Source organism: Phocoena phocoena, chromosome 2 (genome assembly GCF_963924675.1).
Source record: "Phocoena phocoena chromosome 2, mPhoPho1.1, whole genome shotgun sequence".
Classification (NCBI taxonomy): domain Eukaryota; kingdom Metazoa; phylum Chordata; class Mammalia; order Artiodactyla; family Phocoenidae; genus Phocoena; species Phocoena phocoena.
Window position 1 is genome coordinate 119,958,778 of NC_089220.1, and position 20,401 is coordinate 119,979,178.

At 52.2% G+C, this 20,401-nt stretch overlaps 1 protein-coding gene across 1 annotated transcript in view; it reads right to left on the reverse strand.

Moving 5' to 3' along the window:
• ADAMTS7 (ADAM metallopeptidase with thrombospondin type 1 motif 7) overlaps positions 1-20,006 on the reverse strand; it is a 56,958-nt gene extending 36,952 nt beyond the window's left edge. The window contains exons 1-6 of the mRNA XM_065871411.1: positions 19,907-20,006; positions 11,829-12,184; positions 9,723-9,888; positions 8,384-8,580; positions 3,391-3,474; positions 2,920-3,044 (exon numbers count right to left, since the gene is read on the reverse strand). Coding sequence (XP_065727483.1) covers positions 2,920-3,044; positions 3,391-3,474; positions 8,384-8,580; positions 9,723-9,888; positions 11,829-12,184; positions 19,907-20,006 — 1,028 coding nt within the window. The remainder of the gene's footprint in view (positions 1-2,919; positions 3,045-3,390; positions 3,475-8,383; positions 8,581-9,722; positions 9,889-11,828; positions 12,185-19,906) is intronic.
• Positions 20,007-20,401: the final 395 nt, after the last annotated feature.

Consider the following 20,401-nt stretch of genomic DNA (forward strand, 5'->3'; position numbering starts at 1 on the left):
AACTTTCCTCAACATAATAAAGGCCATATATGACAAGCCCACAGCCAACATCATCCCCAATGGTGAAAAACTGAAAGCAATTCCACTAAGATCAGGAACAAGACAAGGTTGCCCACTCTCACCACTCTTATTCAACATAGTTTTGGAAGTTTCAGCCACAGCAATCAGAGAAGAAAAGGAAATAAAAGGAATTCAAATCAGAAAAGAAGAAGTAAAGCTGTCACTGTTTGCAGATGACATGATACTATACATAGAGAATCCTAAAGATGCTACCAGAGAACTACTAGAGCTAATCAATGAATTTGGTAAAGTAGCAGGATACAAAATTAATGGACAGAAATCTCTGGCATTCCTATACACTAATGATGAAAACTCTGAAAGTGAAATCAAGAAAACACTCCCATTTACCATTGCAACAAAAAGAATAAAATATCTAGGAATAAACCTACCTAAGGAGACAAAAGACCTGTATGCAGAAAATTATAAGACACTGATGAAAGACATTAAAGATGATACAAATAGATGGAGAGATATACCATGTTCTTGGATTGGAAGAATCAACATTGTGAAAATGACTCTACTACCCAAAGCAATCTATAGATTCAATGCAATCCCTATCAAACTACCACTGCCATTTTTCACAGAAGTAGAACAAAAAATTTCACAATTTGTATGGAAACACAAAAGACCCCAAATAGCCAAAGCAATCTTGAGAACAAAAAATGGAGCTGGAGGAATCAGGCTCCCTGACTTCAGACTATACTACAAAGCTACAGTAATCAAGACAGTATTGTACTGGCACAAAAACAGAAAGATAGATCAATGGAACAGGATAGAAAGCCCAGAGATAAACCCACGCACATATGGTCACCTTATCTTTGATAAAGGAGGCAGGAATGTACAGTGGAGAAAGGACAGCCTCTTCAATTAAGTGGTGCTGGGAAAACTGGACAGGTACATGTAAAAGTATGAGATTAGATCACTCCCTAACACCATACACAAAAATAAGCTCAAAATGGATTAAAGACCTAAATGTAAGGCCAGAAACTATCAAACTCTTAGAGGAAAACATAGGCAGAACACTCTATGACATAAATCACAGCAAGATCCTTTTTGACCCACCTCCTAGACAAATGGAAATAAAAACAAAAATAAACAAATGGGACCTAATGAAACTTCAAAGCTTTTGCACAGCAAAGGAAACCATAAACAAGACCAAAAGACAACCCTCAGAATGGGAGAAAATATTTGCAATGAAGCAACTGACAAAGGATTAATTTCCAAAATTTACAAGCAGCTCATGCAGCTCAATAACAAAAAACCAAACAACCCCATCCAAAAATGGGCAGAAGACCTAAATAGACGTTTCTCCAAAGAAGATATACAGACTGCCAACAAACACGTGAAAGAATGCTCAACATCATTAATCATTAGAGAAATGGAAATCAAAACTACAATGAGATATCATCTCACACCACTCAGAATGGCCATCATCAAAAAATCTAGAAACAATAAATGCTGGAGAGGGTGTGGAGAAAAGGGAACACTCTTGCACTGCTGGCGGGAATGTGAATTGGTTCAGTCACTATGGAGAACAGTATGGAGGTTCCTTAAAAAACTACAAATAGAACTACCATATGACCCAGCAATCCCACTACTGGACATATACCCTGAGAAAACCAAAATTCTAAGAGTCATGTACCAAAATGTTCATTGCAGCTCTATTTACAATAGCCTGGAGATGGAAACAACCTAAGTGTTCATCATCGGATGAATGGATAAAGAAGATGTGGCACATATATACAATGGAATATTACTCAGCCATAAAAAGAAACGAAATTGAGCTATTTGTAATGTGGTGGATAGACCTAGAGTCTGTCATACAGAGTGAAGTAAGTCAGAAAGAGAAAGACAAATACCGTATGCTAACACATATATATGGAATTTAAGAAAAAAAAAAATGTCATGAAGAACCTAGGGGTAAGACAGGAATAAAGACACAGACCTACCGGAGAATGGACTTGAGGATATAGGGAGGGGGAAGGGTGAGCTGTGACAAAGCGAGAGAGAGGCATGGACATATACACTAACAAACGTAAGGTAGATAGCTAGTGGGAAGCAGCCGCATAGCACAGGGAGATCAGCTCGGTGCTTTGTGACCGCCTGGAGGGGTGGGATAGGGAGGGTGGGAGGGAGGGAGACGCAAAAGGGAAGAGATATGGGAACATATGTATATGTATAACTGATTCACCTTGTTATAAAGCAGAAACTAACACACCACTGTAAAGCAATTATACCCCAATAAAGATGTTAAAAAAAAACCCCAAAAAAAACACTGCCTCTGAACAGATAAAGAGTTGTCAGAGGTTGGGGTCATGTTGAAGGGGGGTGGTGTGTAAGATTTTCTGGTTATAAAGGAGTTGCACAAGAGATCCTTCTAATAGAACCATTCTCTATCGAGACAGTGGCAGTGGATACAGAAATTTACACATGTGATAAAATTGCATAGGACTTAATACACACACACACACACACACACACACACCCAAACAAGTAAGTGCATGTAAAACTAATGAAACCTGAATAAGTCTGTGGATCATATCACCGTCAATTTCCTGGTTGGGATATAACTACAGTTATGCCAGATGTTACCACTGTGGGGAACTGGATGAAGTATAGATGGTACTTCCCTGTATTATTTCTGACAACTGCATGGAATGCACAATTATTCCAAAATAAAAAGATCTCCCCCAGTACTGCTGGAATCCAGTCTTGGGTCAAAGGTGTGAAAACCCTCCTCAAAATGAGGCTCCCTGAGAGCAGGGCTGTGTCTGCCCACCCTGAGGGTCAGGTAGCACCTCCCGCCCACGCAAGCTCTACCGGCCACACCTACGGCCCAGCCCCTCACAGTGGCGGTACCTGGTGAGCAGGATGGCGGTGTCGTGGTGCAGCGGGTGGGCGTCCCTTTTCATGTTGATATTTTTCTGCCACTTGCAGAAGCTCCTCAGGGTGTTGTCTGCGTGGTGAGTGATCTTTAGGTCCTCCTGGGGGCAGAGAGCGTGGCCACTCAAGCCTAGCCCTGAGGTCTGAAGGGTCAGGCCAAATTCTCCTTCACATGAAGGCGGGAGACAGAGGCCCAGAGGTGGCAGTGGGAAGACAAGCAGGCAGGCCCCCAGTCCAGCCTCCAGTCTGACAACCCCGCCTACAGGCACGTGCCAGACGGGACCTAAGAGAGGGTCAGCCAGGGACTGGGGGTGACAGATGACGCTGCTTGGGTCAAGGAGGCCCTCGCTGTGCCCCTCCACATGAGGCAGCTCAGGCAAGTGGCAGGAGGGCCCTGGCAGACGATGCCCATCCCAGGGGGCAGTGTGGGGCCACGTGACTTCTCACCTCCTCATCTTCCAGCAGGACCAAGCGCACGACGGTGATGTGGATGGGGTTCCCGATGCTGGGGTCATGAAACAGGCCGGCCACCTGCCCAAGAGATAAGGGTCAGGCTGTCACCTTGGATACAGGATATGGGCAGCCTCTGCCCACCTCAAGGGGTGCACACCCAAGTTCACACAATGGGGAGCTCACCAGTGCATGCATCCCATACATGAACGTGCCCACACCTGTACACACACTTCCCCAACCAGCAACTGCAGAACCTGGGGAGGACAAGAGGGCCTCCCAGCACCCGGCCATTCCTGAGCACCAGTTTCGGATCCTACTCCCCAGCTCACACCTCCAAATGCTGGCTTTTTGGCCCATCTCAGGGCCCTAACCTGCCCTGGCTGGGACAGCCCTGCAGCCCCCTCCTGCCCTGAGGACGCCAGGACCAGCATCCCAGGAGTGAGCCCTCCCATGAGGCGTGACCTGGGCACGGCCTGGGGGAGGGGTGGAGGCAGGCAGAGGCCCATCTGCCCTGGGGCTGAGAGCCATGGGGCCACGAGGGCAGGTGTGTGTGCCTCTCAGAGGCCCCCGTAGCTACAAGGGCGGCTCCACACTCAGCCCCAAGACAGAAGGCCATCCCCAAAGATGGACAGTGTGCCAAGGTGCTGGGAAATGGGGGTTAAAGCTATCTGCTCTTTTAAAGCTCCCTCAGAACAAGAAAGGGGCCAGCCCACAACTGGGGACAGTTGTCAAGGTCCCAGCAGGCAGAGATGTCAGGACACACCAGTTGTGAGTTGGCTTCTAGCAATTCCATCAAGAAAAATAATATTCAAATAGGAATGGACAAAACACACACTGTTAAGAGGGCAAAAAGCCCCTGATAATGGGGATGAATTACACTGTCAGAGCCCAAGGTCAGGAACGGTGAAGACAGTGATGCAACGTGTCTCTGTGCCCTCCATGCACGTGCTGGAGCTGGGAGCCCCTCTGCACTGCCTTCTTCCACCACATCAGTCAGTTCTGCCTCCTAAATTCTGTCCTCTAGCCCACCTGCAGCCTTGCACCCCAGTCATCTGTCTCCGAAATGCAAACCCAATCACCCTATGCCCTTGCTTAAAGCAATGAGTGGGTCTTCACTACCCACACATAAGGAATACAGGCCTGTGCGGCATACAGGCCTGTGTGATCTGGCCCCTGCCCACCTCTATGGCCTCACTCCCCCCCTCAAACCCCCTCACTCCTGGCTCCAACCACGCTGGCTTTCTCTCAGAATCCCATGATCCTTCCTACCACAGGGCCTTTGCAGATGCTGTGCCCTCAGCCTGGAACACCTTCCCAAGTTATCTCTCACCCTCTCTGAGCTCTCACCCCTCCATCATGTCTTTTGGGGAGCCTTTATTCTACCCGACACTCCCAAACCACCATGAACTTGTCCTTCCTAGTACCCCCTCCATCACACCTTCATATTCATCAGGGTGACGGCTTCATTAACGTCTCTCTCCCATTCCAGACCATAAGCTCCATGAGCGCAACGTCTGTGTGGACTCCCTCTTAACAGCCCCAGTGATCTGTCCAGTACCTGGCACATGATGGACTCAAGAAACAGTTGTGGAATGAATGAATCTTGAGCACTTGCTAAGTTTTTCCAACGTGTTATTTCATTTAAAAAAAAAAAAAAACAGTGAAAAATGAAAAGAATACCCCGGAGAGAGTCAGATTAAAAGAACAAGTCTTTCCTAGTCGACATGCAGGTGGAGCCCAGAGGAGCCCCTGAGGGTCTGCTAAGACCTGTCCCAACAACTAGCCCAGCCCATATCCTGAGTTAGCGCTGGGATAGCTTCCCGTCACCACAAAGCCCCACCCCCAGCATATATAACACCTCTCACTGTCCCCCAAGAAGTATGGAGGTGAAACAGATGCTGGGAGGGACTAGAGGGTGGCAGAGTCATTACTTGTTGACCAGATCAACCAATGAGTGTCTGTTTATGGCCTGAGGTCAGTGTGGTTGTCTAGATAAACAATACCTAGGGAAGACAAGCCCTGCTCTGGTTCAGGCCTGGAGAGCAAGCCAGGGTGGGCAGTATTCATGAGAGTAAGATCTGGGGGTTACAGGTGACCACAAGCTCCCAATGAGCTGACAGTATGACATGAGCCACTCAAAAAGGACCTGTGACCTCACAGGACATGAATAGAATTGAGGGCGCAAAGTTGGGTTGGGGGGACCTCTCTTGCTATGCTTGGAAGAGACCCACCTGAGCTCCCGGGCTCAGACCTGGGTCTGGCACAGAGAGGACACTGACAGATTGGAACCTGCAGGAGGCCCTGGTAAAGAGGAGTGAGCTGTCCTGAAGGTGGCTGTGGGGCCAAAGGGCAGATGCTAAAGCAGCCACAAAAGCAGCAGCAACACTGACCGAGCCTAGCACACACAGTCCTCATGCTGGGAGCATCACATGCCTTATCTCACTTAACCTTCTTACTTCTCAGGCAGGCATAACCATCCCCACCTTACAGATGGAGTAACGAGGCTCAAAGAGAGGCTGAATAGGGGATCAGAACCCAGATCTGACTGCATCAAAGTTTCTGCTCTTACTTCTTAAGTTTGGAAAGCGCTGCCTGCCTCCTCTCTGAGGGATTCTCAATGCCTATAGCTTTGGAGGCTCTGAGAAGTCCTGCAGTAAAGTCTGTGTTCCTTTTTTTTAACCCTGTGTTGCCAAACTTTTTCAACAGCGCCATCTTTCTTCACAGAACACTTGTAGCATCCCTTGGAACAAGTACTCCCTGGAATATTCTTTGAGAAATGCTACAATGAGATACAGCTTCCCCAGCATGGGATCCTATTCTTATGCATCCATCACCTCATCCTTGGTACAGAGCTGGCACTCATCACATCAGCGTTACAGAACTGCTTCAGAGGGAAAAGAGGGTAAGTTCTCCCCATCCACACCACCCTGTTCCCCCATCCTTCCAGCACACTCTGGCCACCACAGCTACCCAGCTGTCCCTCTCTGGGGCAGGCTGAGGGGCAGAGAGGACAGAGTGGGACTCTGGAAGCAGATACATCTGACCTCCGGTCCCAGCTCTGCCACTCACTAGCTGTGTGACCTTGAGCAAGCCCCTTGGCCTCGCTGAACCTTTGTTCCTTCAACTATGAAATGGGGCTGAGGCTTAGCTGAGGCAGTGAGTTTGGAGCACTGGACAATCAGCAGGTGTTCAGAAGGCTCCAGCCCTAACACACGGTCCAGCCCTCCTCGGAGGCTGGCTACATGCCCGCCCATGCCCCTGCCATCTCCTGGAGTCTCCCTATCAGGTATCTAGCACTGTTAGGCTCATAGGTGGCCCGACTCTGTTCTGACCAATGCTGGACTCGCCAGCTTGGGAAAACCTGATACTGTCCAGAGCAGGTGACTATGAGAGCCAGACCCTCCCTCCTCCAGGGTGGGGCTCACAACATAAATGTGTGCGTCCTGTGAGCCTGGACAGGGAGGCAAGAAGGGGCCCCGCTTTGGGGCCAAATCCTTGACCCCTGGCACACAGGGGATGTCACAGGGGAGCCTGGAGGGCCCAGTACCTGCCCACATAGAACACTCAGAAAAAATGAGGCAAATAAACCCAGCTAACCATTGGTGGCTCCAGCCAAGCTCCTGGGCCTCCTTCAGGCTGAGCCCCTGAGTGGAGGATCTCATGGCCTGGGAACCTGACCTTGCTCACCCCGAGCCCAGAAGCCAGGCCCTGCTGTCCAGCAACAGTCCCTCCTGAACCCTGGTCTTTAGTGGTTTGTCTCCCTGGGCAGACAAGGCTAAATAGAAGCTTGGCTGGGTCTTAGAGCCCTCAAGTGCCAGGCAGAAGGCTATGGCCTTTATTCCATAAGGAGGAGGGAGCCAACATGGGTGGCCAAGTCGGGCAGGAACCGGCCCGGAGCTGAACTTGCCAATGCAGACTGAAGTAGTGGGGGCATGGTGGCCACAGACGGCGCCCCTTTCTTTCTCTGACCCCAGGCCTCATGGCGATGAAAGGGGTGGCCAGACCTTCGATGATCCAGAGCGCACTTCCTTTAATGTTGCAGGGAGTGTGAGGCTGGCACGGGCGGAAGTCACAGCACATGACACTGGCCACATCAGCTGCAGAGCACACTGTGCTGAGAACCTCACCTGTTCTCAGTCACCCAGCCCAGGAGGAAAACAGTGTTGTTCAGTGGGTGGCCTGCTAAGAATGCCAAAGGCAGAGATCTTTTCTCCCGGGGGCCCTGAGGCCTCCCACCTGCACACCCAGGGCAGCAGCAGGGAGGGACTGGTTGGCACTACAGGAGCAGGAATCACCAGCTCCAGCCTGCCACAGTGCCCCAGGTGGGACCTGGGAGACCTAGGCTCCTGTTCAGCTCTGTCTTGCCTCGCTTGTGACCTGGGCAAGTCACTCACCCTCCCGGGGCCTAGTTATCTCAACTGTCCCATGGCGTCAAGAGCAGTATGACAATGCTGTAAGGTACTATTGTCATCCCCAGTTCACAGGTGGGCAAGCTGAGGCTAAGACAGGTAATGTGGCTTGCCCAAGGTCACCGGCTAGTAGAACACAGAACTGTACAGATCCTTCTAACTCTGCTGTGTGCTGATGTCTCAGGCAGGGGCTGGTCTGATTGGTCATTTCCATGTCCCCAGCGACCAGCACAGGTCCCGGCACAGAGGAGGGAGGTTTGTTCAGAGTGGTGTGGATGGGTCAACCAGTCTACGAGCTCCCTTAGCCTCCCCTCCTCCAGCTCTGGTCCTGGCAGCTGCTGAGCCAATGGGGTGGAATGACACTCAGTGGTGTCCTCACAGCAGCCCCAAAGGCCCCACCTCTGCCCAGGCTCTCTCCTAGTGACTCCTTGTGGGGCCTCCCATCCCCTCCTGGACTTAGGAGCTGGAGGCTTATACCTCCTGCTTGGGGCCTGGGGTACACCCACCCTTTGTACCTCAACACCACCATCCCCTGGCAGCCCTCGCCACCCCCCACACACCGCCCGCGGCAGCCTCACCATGTTCATGATGGTCAGCACGTAGCTCTCGACATTTGGCTGCCCGTGGTACTCCACCATTTTAGCATCAGCTACCACCAGGGTCTCCACCCACTTCTCTTTGCTGACCGAGCGCTGATGTAGACGCCTCGGCCGCTGCCGGCGCCACTGCTGCCGCTGCTCCCAACGCTCCCGCCGGGGCTCCAGCTCCGGGGACTCTGTGGGCCCCAGACGGGCTGTGGGTTAGCTGCCAGTAGACTGGCCCAGGGCACACGTCTCAAGGGCCTTTCCCCAGTGAGCTCTCTCTGGGTCAGTGGGAACAGTGTTGGGATCAGAGGCAAAAGGCCTGGACTCCCATCATGGCTTTGCCCCAGACCTGTGCTGTGTGACCCTGACCTGGTCACTTCCCTTCTCTGATCCTGGGGGATGCCTGACTACAAATAGATAAGTTGATCAGCCTCACAGAGTGACTTCGGGGGGCTAAAGAAATGGTGGCTATGAACACAGTAAAGCACTGTGTCCGCGAGGCGAGCTCCTAAGCCCCTAACTCCCCACGCTGACCCCTCCCGCGCCGGGGGGTAAATACATCCCAGCACATGCAGATCCCCCGGCCTAACCCCCAGCCTGGGGAGGCTGACCAAGACCCCAACAAGCTGACCCCACGGGGGACCTGCCCCACTGACCCAGGCTGCCCCCAGATCAGAAGAGGAAGCACATCTACGAAGCTGGGGAAACTGAGGGCGAGAAGCATGCCTCTTTGGATATCTGTTCCAGCAAAGAGAGTCCCTGAGCTGTGGGCAGCTTGTGAAGTTGGAGCAGTCCCCAAACCCCAGCAGCCCTTAGCAGGCAGCTCCTTACAGACTGGCCGGCACTGACTGTGGCCACTCTGCAGAAGAGGTGCTGGGTGCCACACTCTAGGTCTCCAAAACGGAAGTCAGTTATCCTGGGGTGCGACCACCGTGGGGAGGGGAGGGAGCTTCCTGGCTAGCTGTCCTGCTGGGGTTGGGTATGGCCCGGCCTCGCCCGGACACTCGAAGAATAGTTGGCACAGCTGGAGGTGCCCCAGGCAGTGAGTGGGGAGGGGCAGGGAGAGACAGAGACGGAGCCCTGAGGTGGGGAGACGGATGAGCTGACAGTGAGAGGTGCCAGTCCAGGGCATGGGCGGGGGCAGGCCTGAGAGGCAGAGGCCTCAGGCCCGTGGCACATTTGGAGGGCACAGGCTATGATGATGTGTCTGTCGGTCTGTGTCCCTTTGGTCTAACAGGAGCTGGGCATGGAGGTGTTGACAGAGGTTTCTAGAAGGCCCCTCCATGCCCCCAGACCCATCCCCTACCCCAGAGCTGGTAGCAGAGAAGCATACCTTTCACCCCACAGGTGCCTGGAGCCCTGGGGTCCCCCGGCTCTGCCCACCTCTCAGGGGCTTGGCGCTTGTATACCACGTGCGGCTGGGCGTGGCCAGGGCGGGCTGGGACACCGTCCAGGGGCTCAATGAAGTAGTCCTCGTTGGAGAGCTGGAACACACCTTTCTGGGAAAGAAGCACCAGGGTCACTTGGGGAGGGCTGGCACTCAGCTGCTCTTCCCACCCATCCCAGAGTCCTGTCCTGCCCAGCGGAGCCCACCACCCCAACTGACCCTGACACACTGTGCTTTCCTCCCTCTGGGCCTTTGTTCACTTTGTACCCTCTGCCTGGAATGTCCTTCCTTACAGCTTCACCCAGCCAAAGGCTTCTAGGCTAAGCTCAGAAGCCACCAGCCTAGCAAGCTGCTCCATACACCCACCCTACCCCTTAGCCCATAAGAAGCAAGAAGTGGGTCTGCATCTCCTGCATCCCCAAAGAAAAGCAGGAATTACAATTAAAAGCTTAACATCAAGAAGAAAAAAAAAAGTCCTGGGGATGTAATGTACAGCATGGTGACTATAGTTAATACTGTATTGTGTATTTGGAAGTTGCAAAGAAAGATCTTAAAAGTTCTCATCACAAGAAAAAGAACTATATGTACATAAATTTGTAACTAGACTTACTGTGATCATTTCACAACACATAGGTGTCAAATTGTTGTCTGAAACTAATATTACAATGATATCTCAATAAAAAGAAAGAAATTTGATCACAGAAAGAAAGAAAGAAAGAAAGAAAGAAAGAAAGAAAGAAAGAAAGAAAGAAATGGGTCTGCTTCCGAATCTAACGAGATGTCCACAGAGATGCCCACTGCCACGAGGACATCCTTGTCCCTGGTCCCAGGGTCTGCCAGGGAAGGAAAGCTGGCAGGGATGTCTTGGTCATGTCCGCTGGTATTCAGAGAGGCCAGAGGAAGGAGGGGCCTTGGTAAGTATCTCTGAGCAGCCCACCACCTCCTGGGGAAGCTCAGGACTCCAACACGGAAGAAGGTTTTACCTCCCTTGGACCTCCCTCACTGGCTCCAAGTCGGCCAGTTGCGTCACTCAGGGCCAGAGAACCTGGAGCGCTAGACAGTACATCATCAGCTCTAGGGGCTGGAGGCCTGGGTTGAATGCAGACTCCACCACTGGATACCTGGGTGACCTTGGGCAAGTTCTCTGAGCCTGCTTCCTCATTTGTAAAATGGGAATGATGCACCTGTCCCTCAGGCTCAACAAGATTAATCAACTACATGGAAAGGGAGGGGCACAGACTGGGTAAATGAGAGACTTTCCCAGGCATATGGGCTCTCAAAGGCCCAGATACCCTAGAGTCTGTGAGGTGGGCTGTATTAGGCCCTGTCCTGCCACAGCCCATGGCTTTTCCTGAGCAATCTGAGCTGAGGCTCCCCCCCACCAACAGTGGATGGCTGAGAATGTGCAACCCTCCAACTCCTCCCACACCCCACGCTTGGGAGCTGGGAGAGAAAGGGGCCCTATGCTGCGTAGAGTGGAGCTGCTCTAACTGGGCACTCAAGCAACGGGAGGCAATTAGGGCTGCAGGCAGTAGCCAGCATCACCTCAACCCAGAAAAACCTGGAGGTTGAGGCCTGCTCTCATCACCCCCTGAGGCAAGGTAAAGGTGAGGAAGCCTGTCCTGGAGAATAGCAGCCTAAAGGGTGGGGGCCGCGGAGGGAAACAAAGTCATAACTGATCCCCCGAAGAAGAGGGATTCAGCGGCTTTCTAAGTTAGTCTACACACACCACAAACAGTGGTTCTCAAAGTGGGGTGTCTGGACCTGCAGCTTCAACACTATCTGAGAAAATGCCAGAAATTCAGAATTTGCTACCCGCTCCCCCCCCCCCCCCAAGGTACACTGGGTTTTTAACAAGGCCTGGGTGACTCTGGCTCGCATTAAAGTTTGAGAACTGCTAGAGAACAAAGAGGTCTGCGTTGTCCACCCCATTTTACAGGTGTGAATACTGAGGCTGGGAGAGGAAAATCCAACAGGCTGAACTTAGCAGCAGGTCCGTGGCCAGGCCGGGGGCAGCCCTGCGTCCCGCCAGCGCACCCTGCGCACACTCACCAGGCCGTCGCAGGCGCTGATGGCTGCCAGGCCGCCCTCGAGCTCAGGGTCCTGCACCTCGCCGAGCAGGTGGCAGGCGGGGGCGTGGGCCCGGATGTGCGCGCGGCCCAGGCCGCCGCGCCGCCGAGTCTCGCTCACGAAGCCGGGCGCCAGCAGGTGCGAATTGGCTGTCAGGTTGAAGCGCAGCTCCCGGCCCAGGTACTGCAGCTCGTAGAAGGCGGGCGCGGCGGGGCGCGCGGACACGTCCCTCTTACGCAGCGCGCGCGGCCACAGCTCGTAGGACAGGAAGGAGCCCCCCGCGTCCACGCGCACCGGGTGCACGATGTCCAACGCTGCCCGGCCCTCGGCGGTGTGCTCTGCAGAGAGAAGAGCCGGACCGGAGTGGGGAGCGGCCGAGAGGGCGGCTGAAGTCTGAGCGCCGGGACTCAAACACCCACCACCTGTGCTATTTCACCTCTCCGTGCCTAGATGGCTCCATCTAGGTTATTGGGATAACCTTTTAACAGGTTTCCCTGCTTCCGCGATTGCCCGTGTGGCATCCCTCTCCCCTAGTCTTCTTTCAGCGTAGCAGTCACAGGGATTCGTTCCAAATCAGTCAGATCATGGCCCACCTCTGCTCCAAACCCTGCAGTGGCTTCCAGCTCACACACAGCAGGAGATAGAGTTATGGCAATGGCCTGTGAGGCTTTAGGCAAGGTTACCGCTCCAATCTCATCTCTGCTACACTTCCCGAGTTCCCTCCACTCGGCCACTGGCCTCCTTGCTGTTCCTCAGTCAGACATGCTCCTGCCTCAGGATTTCGCTGTGCTATTCCCTCCACCGGGAACACGCGAACCTCAGTGTTCCATCTGACTAAACCCCTCACTTCTTTTCAAGTCATTCTTCAAAGCTCTCCTCACTTTATTTTAAAATTGCAACTCCCTGGCTCTCCTTATTCCCCCTTCCCTGCTTTATTTTTCCCCATAGCACTTCTGACATACTGTATCACTTAATATCTTCATTCTTCTTCCTATTTTTCTTTCTCCATCTCCTCCCAGTGTGAACTCTAGGAGGGCAAGAATCTTCATAGTCTTTGCTGAAGTGTTTAAGTGCCAGAGTATCTGGAAACTAGTAGTTTCTCAGTAAATGTTTGTGTACAATCTGTAGAATGGGGATAATTACTTACACTTTGGGAGCTGAGGATTAAATGAACTGAACTGCTCCACATATAGCCTGGCCCACTGACTGAACATGATGGCAAGTATGATTAGTATGACTATTAGCCTAATGGATTTTTTTTTAAGTGCCTGAGGGTTCTGCACACATCTCCAGGTCTCCTGAGATGGGGAGTCAAAGAAGGACCACCCAGGTAGGGCTCCCTAGCCCCTCATCACTACCACTTCAGCAGAGCAGCTCTAGTTTATTTCTTTCACATTTAAGAGTTTGAATGAGAATGTTCCAGGGCTGCAAAACTTCTGCAGACTTCTGCTCAGGCCCTTGCCATTTGCAGAATCCTCTCCTAGTCATTCTGTCTGCTTGGATTTCCCAGTAAGCCTTCATTCTTAACCTTTTTTTGCCATGGACTCTTTCTCAGAAAAATGTTTTTAAATGTATAAGATTAAATATACCAAGAAATGGATTATATTGAAATACAGTTGTCAAAATAATTTAAAAAGTAGATGTGAAATTATGTGCTCCTTTAGTAATGCACTAAACAAGATCTAATGGCAAATTTAACAACTATGGTGATTTAGAAGTAGTGATAAATGTCAACCTTATTTCAAGATACCTGCAACTGTATTGAGATAAAATATTTTGCTTTTCCTATTGGTAGCAAAATCACAGATACTGCCAACACTATTGTGATTTGTTGCTAATATTTATAATTGAAGGAAATGCTACATTTCACTTCAAGGTTACAAAAATTAAAGATGTAATATATTCCCATCCAAGGTCATGGATCCTCTGAATTCTACCCAGGTCTCTATGGCTGCAGATCCAGGTTAGGACACCTGCAGTAGAGTCCCCAGATTGTTTCTGGAGAATGCAAAGAGACATTCAGAGAAGTGCAGAGACTGGCTTAAAGCCACACGGCGAGAGTAATAAAGTCTCCCAAATGGCTTCAATCTCTCAGTAACATCGTTCTACATTCAGCAGTCCGTCCCTTGCTGGGCCTCAGTTTCCCCTTCGCCAACGTACGGAGTTGGACCAGATCAAGTTTTTCAAACTATTTTGGCCACCAGACCTAGTCTTCAAAAGAAATCTCATGTGGACACATACACACATAAGAGCAGCACTGCTAGGGGTGCGCGGGAACCCCAGGGCTGGTACTCTTGTTCCCCCTTTTCCTTCTCTGCAGTTCCCAGGCTCTGAGGTACAGGTAGGAAACTGGCCCATGTGAAGTGTCTCCCAGCTTCAGGTCCTGCCCAGATCAACTGGCTTTATGCTCAGCTCCTGGGATCCTGGCTGCTCGTGACAATAACCCCTCGAGGCCACAAGAATGCCTGAGTGCCCTGCAGCTGTCCCACAGGGCTCTCTGTGTGGCCACTGCTGGGGCTGGAAGGGAAGCCAAGCCCAGCCTGAAGCTCCATCCAGGCCAGGCCGCAGAAACCCAAACTGCCCTCCAATCTGTCTCCTGTCAAACCACGTGTAAAGCGCCCTGCACACGCCAGTGGTGTGCCCCCCTGCTGAGGACATCACCCGCGGCCCACAACTGCCCCAGCAGGCCAGCCATCAGGGCATGGCCCTCTAAGAGCATGCTCCGAGCGAGGCAGGGTGGGCTGGGGTGACTTGCCGTGTGGCTCTGGACAAATTTTCCCTGTCTCTGAGTTTCAGGAAGGCACCAGTGCAAGGATTTTCCAGACATCTCAGATGAGAATTTGTTAAAAACAAATTCCCAGGCCCTGCCCCAGATCCACTGAATCAGCATCTCCAGGAAACAGGACTGGGAAGCTGTGGGGTTTGTTAAAAAAATTTTTTTAACATCTTTATTGGAGTATAATTGCTTTACAATGGTGTGTTAGTTTCTGCTGTATAATAAAGTGAATCAGCTATACATATATCCCCATATCTCTTCCCTCTTGCGTCTCCCTCCCACCCTCCCTATCCCACCCCTTTAGGTGGTCACAAAGCACCGAGCTGATCTCCCTGTGCTATGCAGCTGCTTCCCACTAGCTATCTATTTTACATTTGGTAGTGTATATAAGTCCATGCCACTCTCTCACTTCGTCCCAGCTTCCCCTTCCCCCTCCCCGTGTCCTCAAGTCCATTGGAAGCTGTGTTTTTACCAAGAGCCTCAGGAGACTGTGATCATCAGGGAAGTTAGGAAATTCCTCACTGGAAGTGAACCTGGCTGAACATCAGCAGTACCTGGAGAGCTCTGAAAAACTGCAGCTGTGCAGGACCCAGCCCAGAGATTCCGATTCCATAGGTCCAGGGCTCTGAGGCCCCAGAATCTGTATTTTTTCTGTATTTTTCTAAACCTTTGGGGATTCTGTTGTAACCATTTCAGGGCTGGCATTTGAAAGCCACTGGGCTGGATAATTGAAGGAGACTTCTTGCTCTGACATCCTAATAAGGGCATTTGGGATGGCAACTCCACAACCACAGCCGGCAGACTTGTTTTTTGTTTGTCAGTGTATTGACTTGGGGGGGTGGCGTGGTTTGTTGGGCTGGCAAAAATGTTGGAAAGTATTTAATCAGTTGCTAGTGTTTAAAAAAATCACATAATTTTGTATAAAAATCTCCATTTTCAGCTTAAAGTCTTATCATCCATCCCTGTCAGGCCTAAATTCACACTTGTCAAAAGTGGCCCTTTAGAGAGGGCCTGTGCTCCCCCATCTGCCTCAGTCTCTACCACTCCCTATGGTGTTCTCAACACTGTAGCTAAATATAGCTTTGCCCTCAGCTTCACACTTGTCTTTCATTCAGTAAAGAACTGAATCTCTAACAAAAATGGGAAAACAAGGGGTGGGCCAAGAAGCCCCATGTTTCGAGAAAAATGTCTTCCCAGCCTTGTTATGTTACCTGCCTGGTCCATCCCTCAGAATAGAGAAATGGGTGCAGGGCACTCGTGATCCTTACCCCTGGCACAGTGCTGAGAAGGTCCAAGAGAGGGGAGGGGATACCCCACAGATGGACGGGGATGAAGAAAATCTTCGTTAAAGGGGCACATGTGAAATGTCCCTTGACATACAGGTACGTATTTAAGCGTGAAGATGGGGAGGGCATCTTGGTGGTGGACACCATGTGGTAGACCCCCAGAGAAGTAGGAAAAAGCCAGGGGTGAGGGGAACAAGCAGTAAGAAGCTTGGCCCAGGTATGTGTTTTGTGAAATGAGAGACAATGGAGTGACAAAATAATGCACTGTCAAAAGTATGGGCTTTAAACATAGGAAGACCCAGGTTCAGGTGCCAACTTGGCCACTTAATAGTTGTGTGGCCTAGACAGTCACTTAAGCTTGCTGAGCCTCAGTTTCCTCAACTGCTCAGAGAATCCAGGTCAGAAAACTTAGGGAGGGTCACAGGGCAAATAGACGGGAGAATAAGACAACAGCCACACTCCAAGGCTTTGTTTTAAATGAGTATTAACAGCAGTTCCCAGGGCATGAACCATCACAGGCAACGCTGCTAAAGACAAGCTGAAGGTCTGGGAATGCTGACGCGAACCAGCCATGAAGTGCTCAGTATGCCAGAAAAACGAAAGCTACATGGCATACTTCTAGGCAACAGCAGTGTCCTCAAACGTGTGTGGGTGGGAGAGGGCAGTATGTATGTGGCTGGGGAATTGGAACCACTGGGGAGAAATGGTTCCAAGAGCTCAACAGTGTCCCTGGGGAGGGATCCATGACCTCGGGGTCATGCGGTCCTGTCGACAATCCCCGCTCCAGACCTTGGGAAATTATTGCAAGACAGAAATTCAGGTGATTTATAAAGAAGCATCCTCTTAAGTTCAGAAATGTAATGGGGCTAAGTAGAAATATGCTGCAGGTGAAAGGCATTAGAATTAATGTGCTCTAGAGACAGAGTGCCTGGGTTTGAATTTGCAGCTCTGCCACCTACAGCTGTGAGGCCATGGGTAAATTACTCAGCTGCATGGTCTCGGCCCTTCCATCTGTAAAATGGGTATGATAATAATCATACCTTAGGTTGTGTAAGAATTCAATGAGTTAATACGTAAGTGCTTAGTACAGTAGATAACATATAGCAAATGTGAACTGAGTTATGACTGAAAATTAGCAAGAGAAGTTCCAAGGTATATTTAGCTATTTCTTGAAAAACCTGTTTTACCTCTTTGCCTAATGGTGTAATAAAATATTTTTTAATCAAAAATTTAAAAATACTTACAGGATGTTACCACTTTTACTGCAATAATTTTCATCTTCTTGTTTTGTTCTGCATTCATTTTCAATAGTCAATTTGTACTGTTTTGCCATTAAAATATTTTTAAATGAGGACAGAGTGAGTTAAAAAATAAACAACTCTTACAACGTCTCCGACAGCTGACCCCTGGTAGCGACAGTGATGGCTGAACCTACCACCACCCAGTGCCAGCAAAGGGTAATTGCAGGTTCCAGTCTCTGGTTTGTGGGTGCATCAGAGCTGAGCCAACAGAGCTAAATCTACAGCAGGATGGGAGCAGGGACTACTAGTGGTTTATGGCTGAGACTGTCCTGCCAGGGTGTGATTGGACAGAGTTCCTGCCACAATGGGTGTTGAATACTTTGAATATCACCCCTAGGTGACAGAACTGTCACTTTGGAGCTTTTCCCAAAGAAATGCCAACATGGTGTTTACTCTCACCTCCTTATCGAGTACCTGAGTTACAATCCAGCCCTTCAAATGACCCACAGTTCATGCCAAAGAGAAAAAATAACCAGGGTGTGTGTGTGTGTGTGTGTGTGACACACACACCCTCCTCCTTGAGTCTGTCCTCACTTGCCTGCAAGTACATGTGTGCACACACTCATAGAGCTCACATGTGTGATACAGTGTTTTGGTGGCCCCTGCTCCAGTCCCAGCAATCCTAACAAGTCCTTGGTTTGTCACATTTTCCTAAAAGTGAGCCCAAGATAAGTTCTCTGGCCTGAAAGAAGGTAGCATTCGGTGGGCAGGGGCCCCGGTCTACATCCCAGGCAAGTCCAGAGAAAATGACAAAGCTCAGCAGCCTCAGGACCAGGGATCCTGATCAGGAGCAGACTGGGGAGAGCCCCATGCTACGTATCAACGGGAGTACTAGAGACGGACACTCACCTTGAAGGGGGACCCAGATTAGATAGGAGGGGTGCCTGCCTCGCTCCACCCTAAATGGCAGGTTCAAGTTACAGGACACACCAAGGACTCCCTGATCTTACTGGGTCTGCCTGGCAGATTAATAAAAATCACGGCCACCGTGTGGTAGGCTCTCTGGTCTGTGCAAAACAATCACATTTAGCATCTCACTTAATTCTCACAAAAACCCTTGGAGGTAGATACCATTATCCCCATTTAACAAAATGGGCAAGCTCATACATGTGTCTGGTCTGCAGTAGAAGTAAAGGGGACCCTGACCACAGGGGACTCCCCCACCCCACGTTTCTCCCACAGCTGCCAGGGGGCCTGGACCCAAGTTCAGGCTCGGGGGCAGTTCCTTGGGGTAACCACTTTCCTGCTCCCTCATCCCCATCACCTGGTTCTTCCTCATGGGTCCCCAGCTCTGGACAGAAGGAAAACACAGGCTTTACCCAAGTAGCCCAGGAGTCCAAACCAGCAGGTCACTCTCCTCTCTGAACCTCTTTCCTCATTTATAAAAGGACTTTCCATCACACACCTTGCAGAGTTGCTGTGGAGCTGATGAGAAATAAGAACTAGGGAGGCTGGCACATGGTATTTCTCATTAGATGTTTGCTCTATCCCCTACACATTGCTGCTAGATAGGGAGCCTCCTCCCTAAAACACTGCCTTCATCAGCTGCTCCCCTCAACGTCTCCCCCAACCTCCAAGATCTGGTTTAAATGTCCCCTACGTTCCGGCCCGTATGCTTTTCTAGCCTCACAACCACAATCCCTCTGCTGGGGAGGCAGGTCTCCCCCAGGCCCAGCACTCAGGCCTAATCTAGCCACCTCCCTCCACCAAGCCCGGCCGGGATGCACCCCCACCCCCAACACGTACCCTTCCAGCCCATCCAAAGTTCATCCATCCTTCCAGTCCCTCCAAGCTCAGGCCCCTCCTCTCCTACAAAGCCTTCCCGTCTGCCTCGCCAGAACGGCTCTCCCCACTACTCGACCCGCCCCCATCAGACCAGGAGCTCCCTGAGGGGCAGGCCAGGGGTCCTCTACACCCTCTGTTCCTAAATTCCCAGGCCGTCTACTCCGGACGCTCCAGGAGCTCCGCGGCCCGGCGGTCGGCGGCGGTCGGCGGCGGACGGCGGCGGAGCAAGATTCTGGACACGGGCCAGAGGCTCGTCGGAGGCCAGCCGGCCGGGGCGGGGAGAGCCAAGCCCAGGGCTGGGGAAAGAAGCTCCTTCTCCCCGCTCCACTCCAGGCGCCTTCACACTTGGGGGAGGGGGAGGCAGGAAGCGCAAGGACCGCGGGAGACCCGGCCCGGGGAGCCGTCGAGGGCCGGTAGGCACCTAGAGGCGGTGGGTAGGGGCCGGGGCGGGAGCGCGGCGGAGGACCGCGTAGACCTGCGACCCCGAGCCCTCGTCCGCATCACCCTGGCCAGCCTGCTTTCCAGACGAGGCGCACTGAGGAGGGCGAGAAGCTGAATCCATCGCGTGAAGCCACGCTCCGTCCAGTTCCTCCGACGAGAGATCCCCGGGAGAGTCAGACGCGCTCTGCGGTACCCGAGGTGGGGAAACTGGAGCCCGAAGAGCGTGTAAGAGGCTCTTTCCGGCTACAGGCAAGGTGGGTAACGGAGTCGCGGGCCAGGGAAGGCTCCCTGGAGGCGCGGTTTCGCGGCCCCAACCCCACCCCTGTCACTAACACCAGGGGGCGCGACAGCTCCAGGCAGAACCTGGCGGGCACAGGGTCTTGCAGAGGTGAGAAGGGGCTAAACCGAGGCTGGGGAAGCGGGGAGGGGTGGCAGGGCCGGCTGGCCGGCCGGGGCGGGGCGACCACCCACCTGGTACAGATCCGCGGGCGCCGGGCGCCAGAGCGCAGAGGAACAGGAGGAGTGGGCGCAGCAGCAGCGCGGGGCTGCGGGGATTCGGGCCGCCGGGCATGGCCGGTGCCGGGCGGCCGCCGGGCGATCCCGCGCGCACACTATTCGTCTCGTCCGCTCGCTGCCCGGTCCCGGGTCCGGCTCAGGACATGCCCGACCCGCGTGCAGCTCCCGGCGTCCCGGGCCCGGACTCCGGCCCGGCGGGCGGCTACGCTCAGTCCGCTGGCAACAAAGGCTGCAGAGCCCGCCCCCTCGGCCGGCAGCGGAGGCAAAGAAAAGACCGGAGAGTGAGAAAGAGAGAAAGAAAGAAAGGGAGGGAGGGAGAGAAGTCGCCGGCCCCCGCCCCGCCCCTCGGGCTCCTTCCCCCGCCCCCGGCCCGCCCTCCAGCTCCGGCTCGGCCTCGCCCCGCCCTGGCCCCGCCCTCGCGGGCCACTTGGGGCCGGTGCCGGCGGCCCA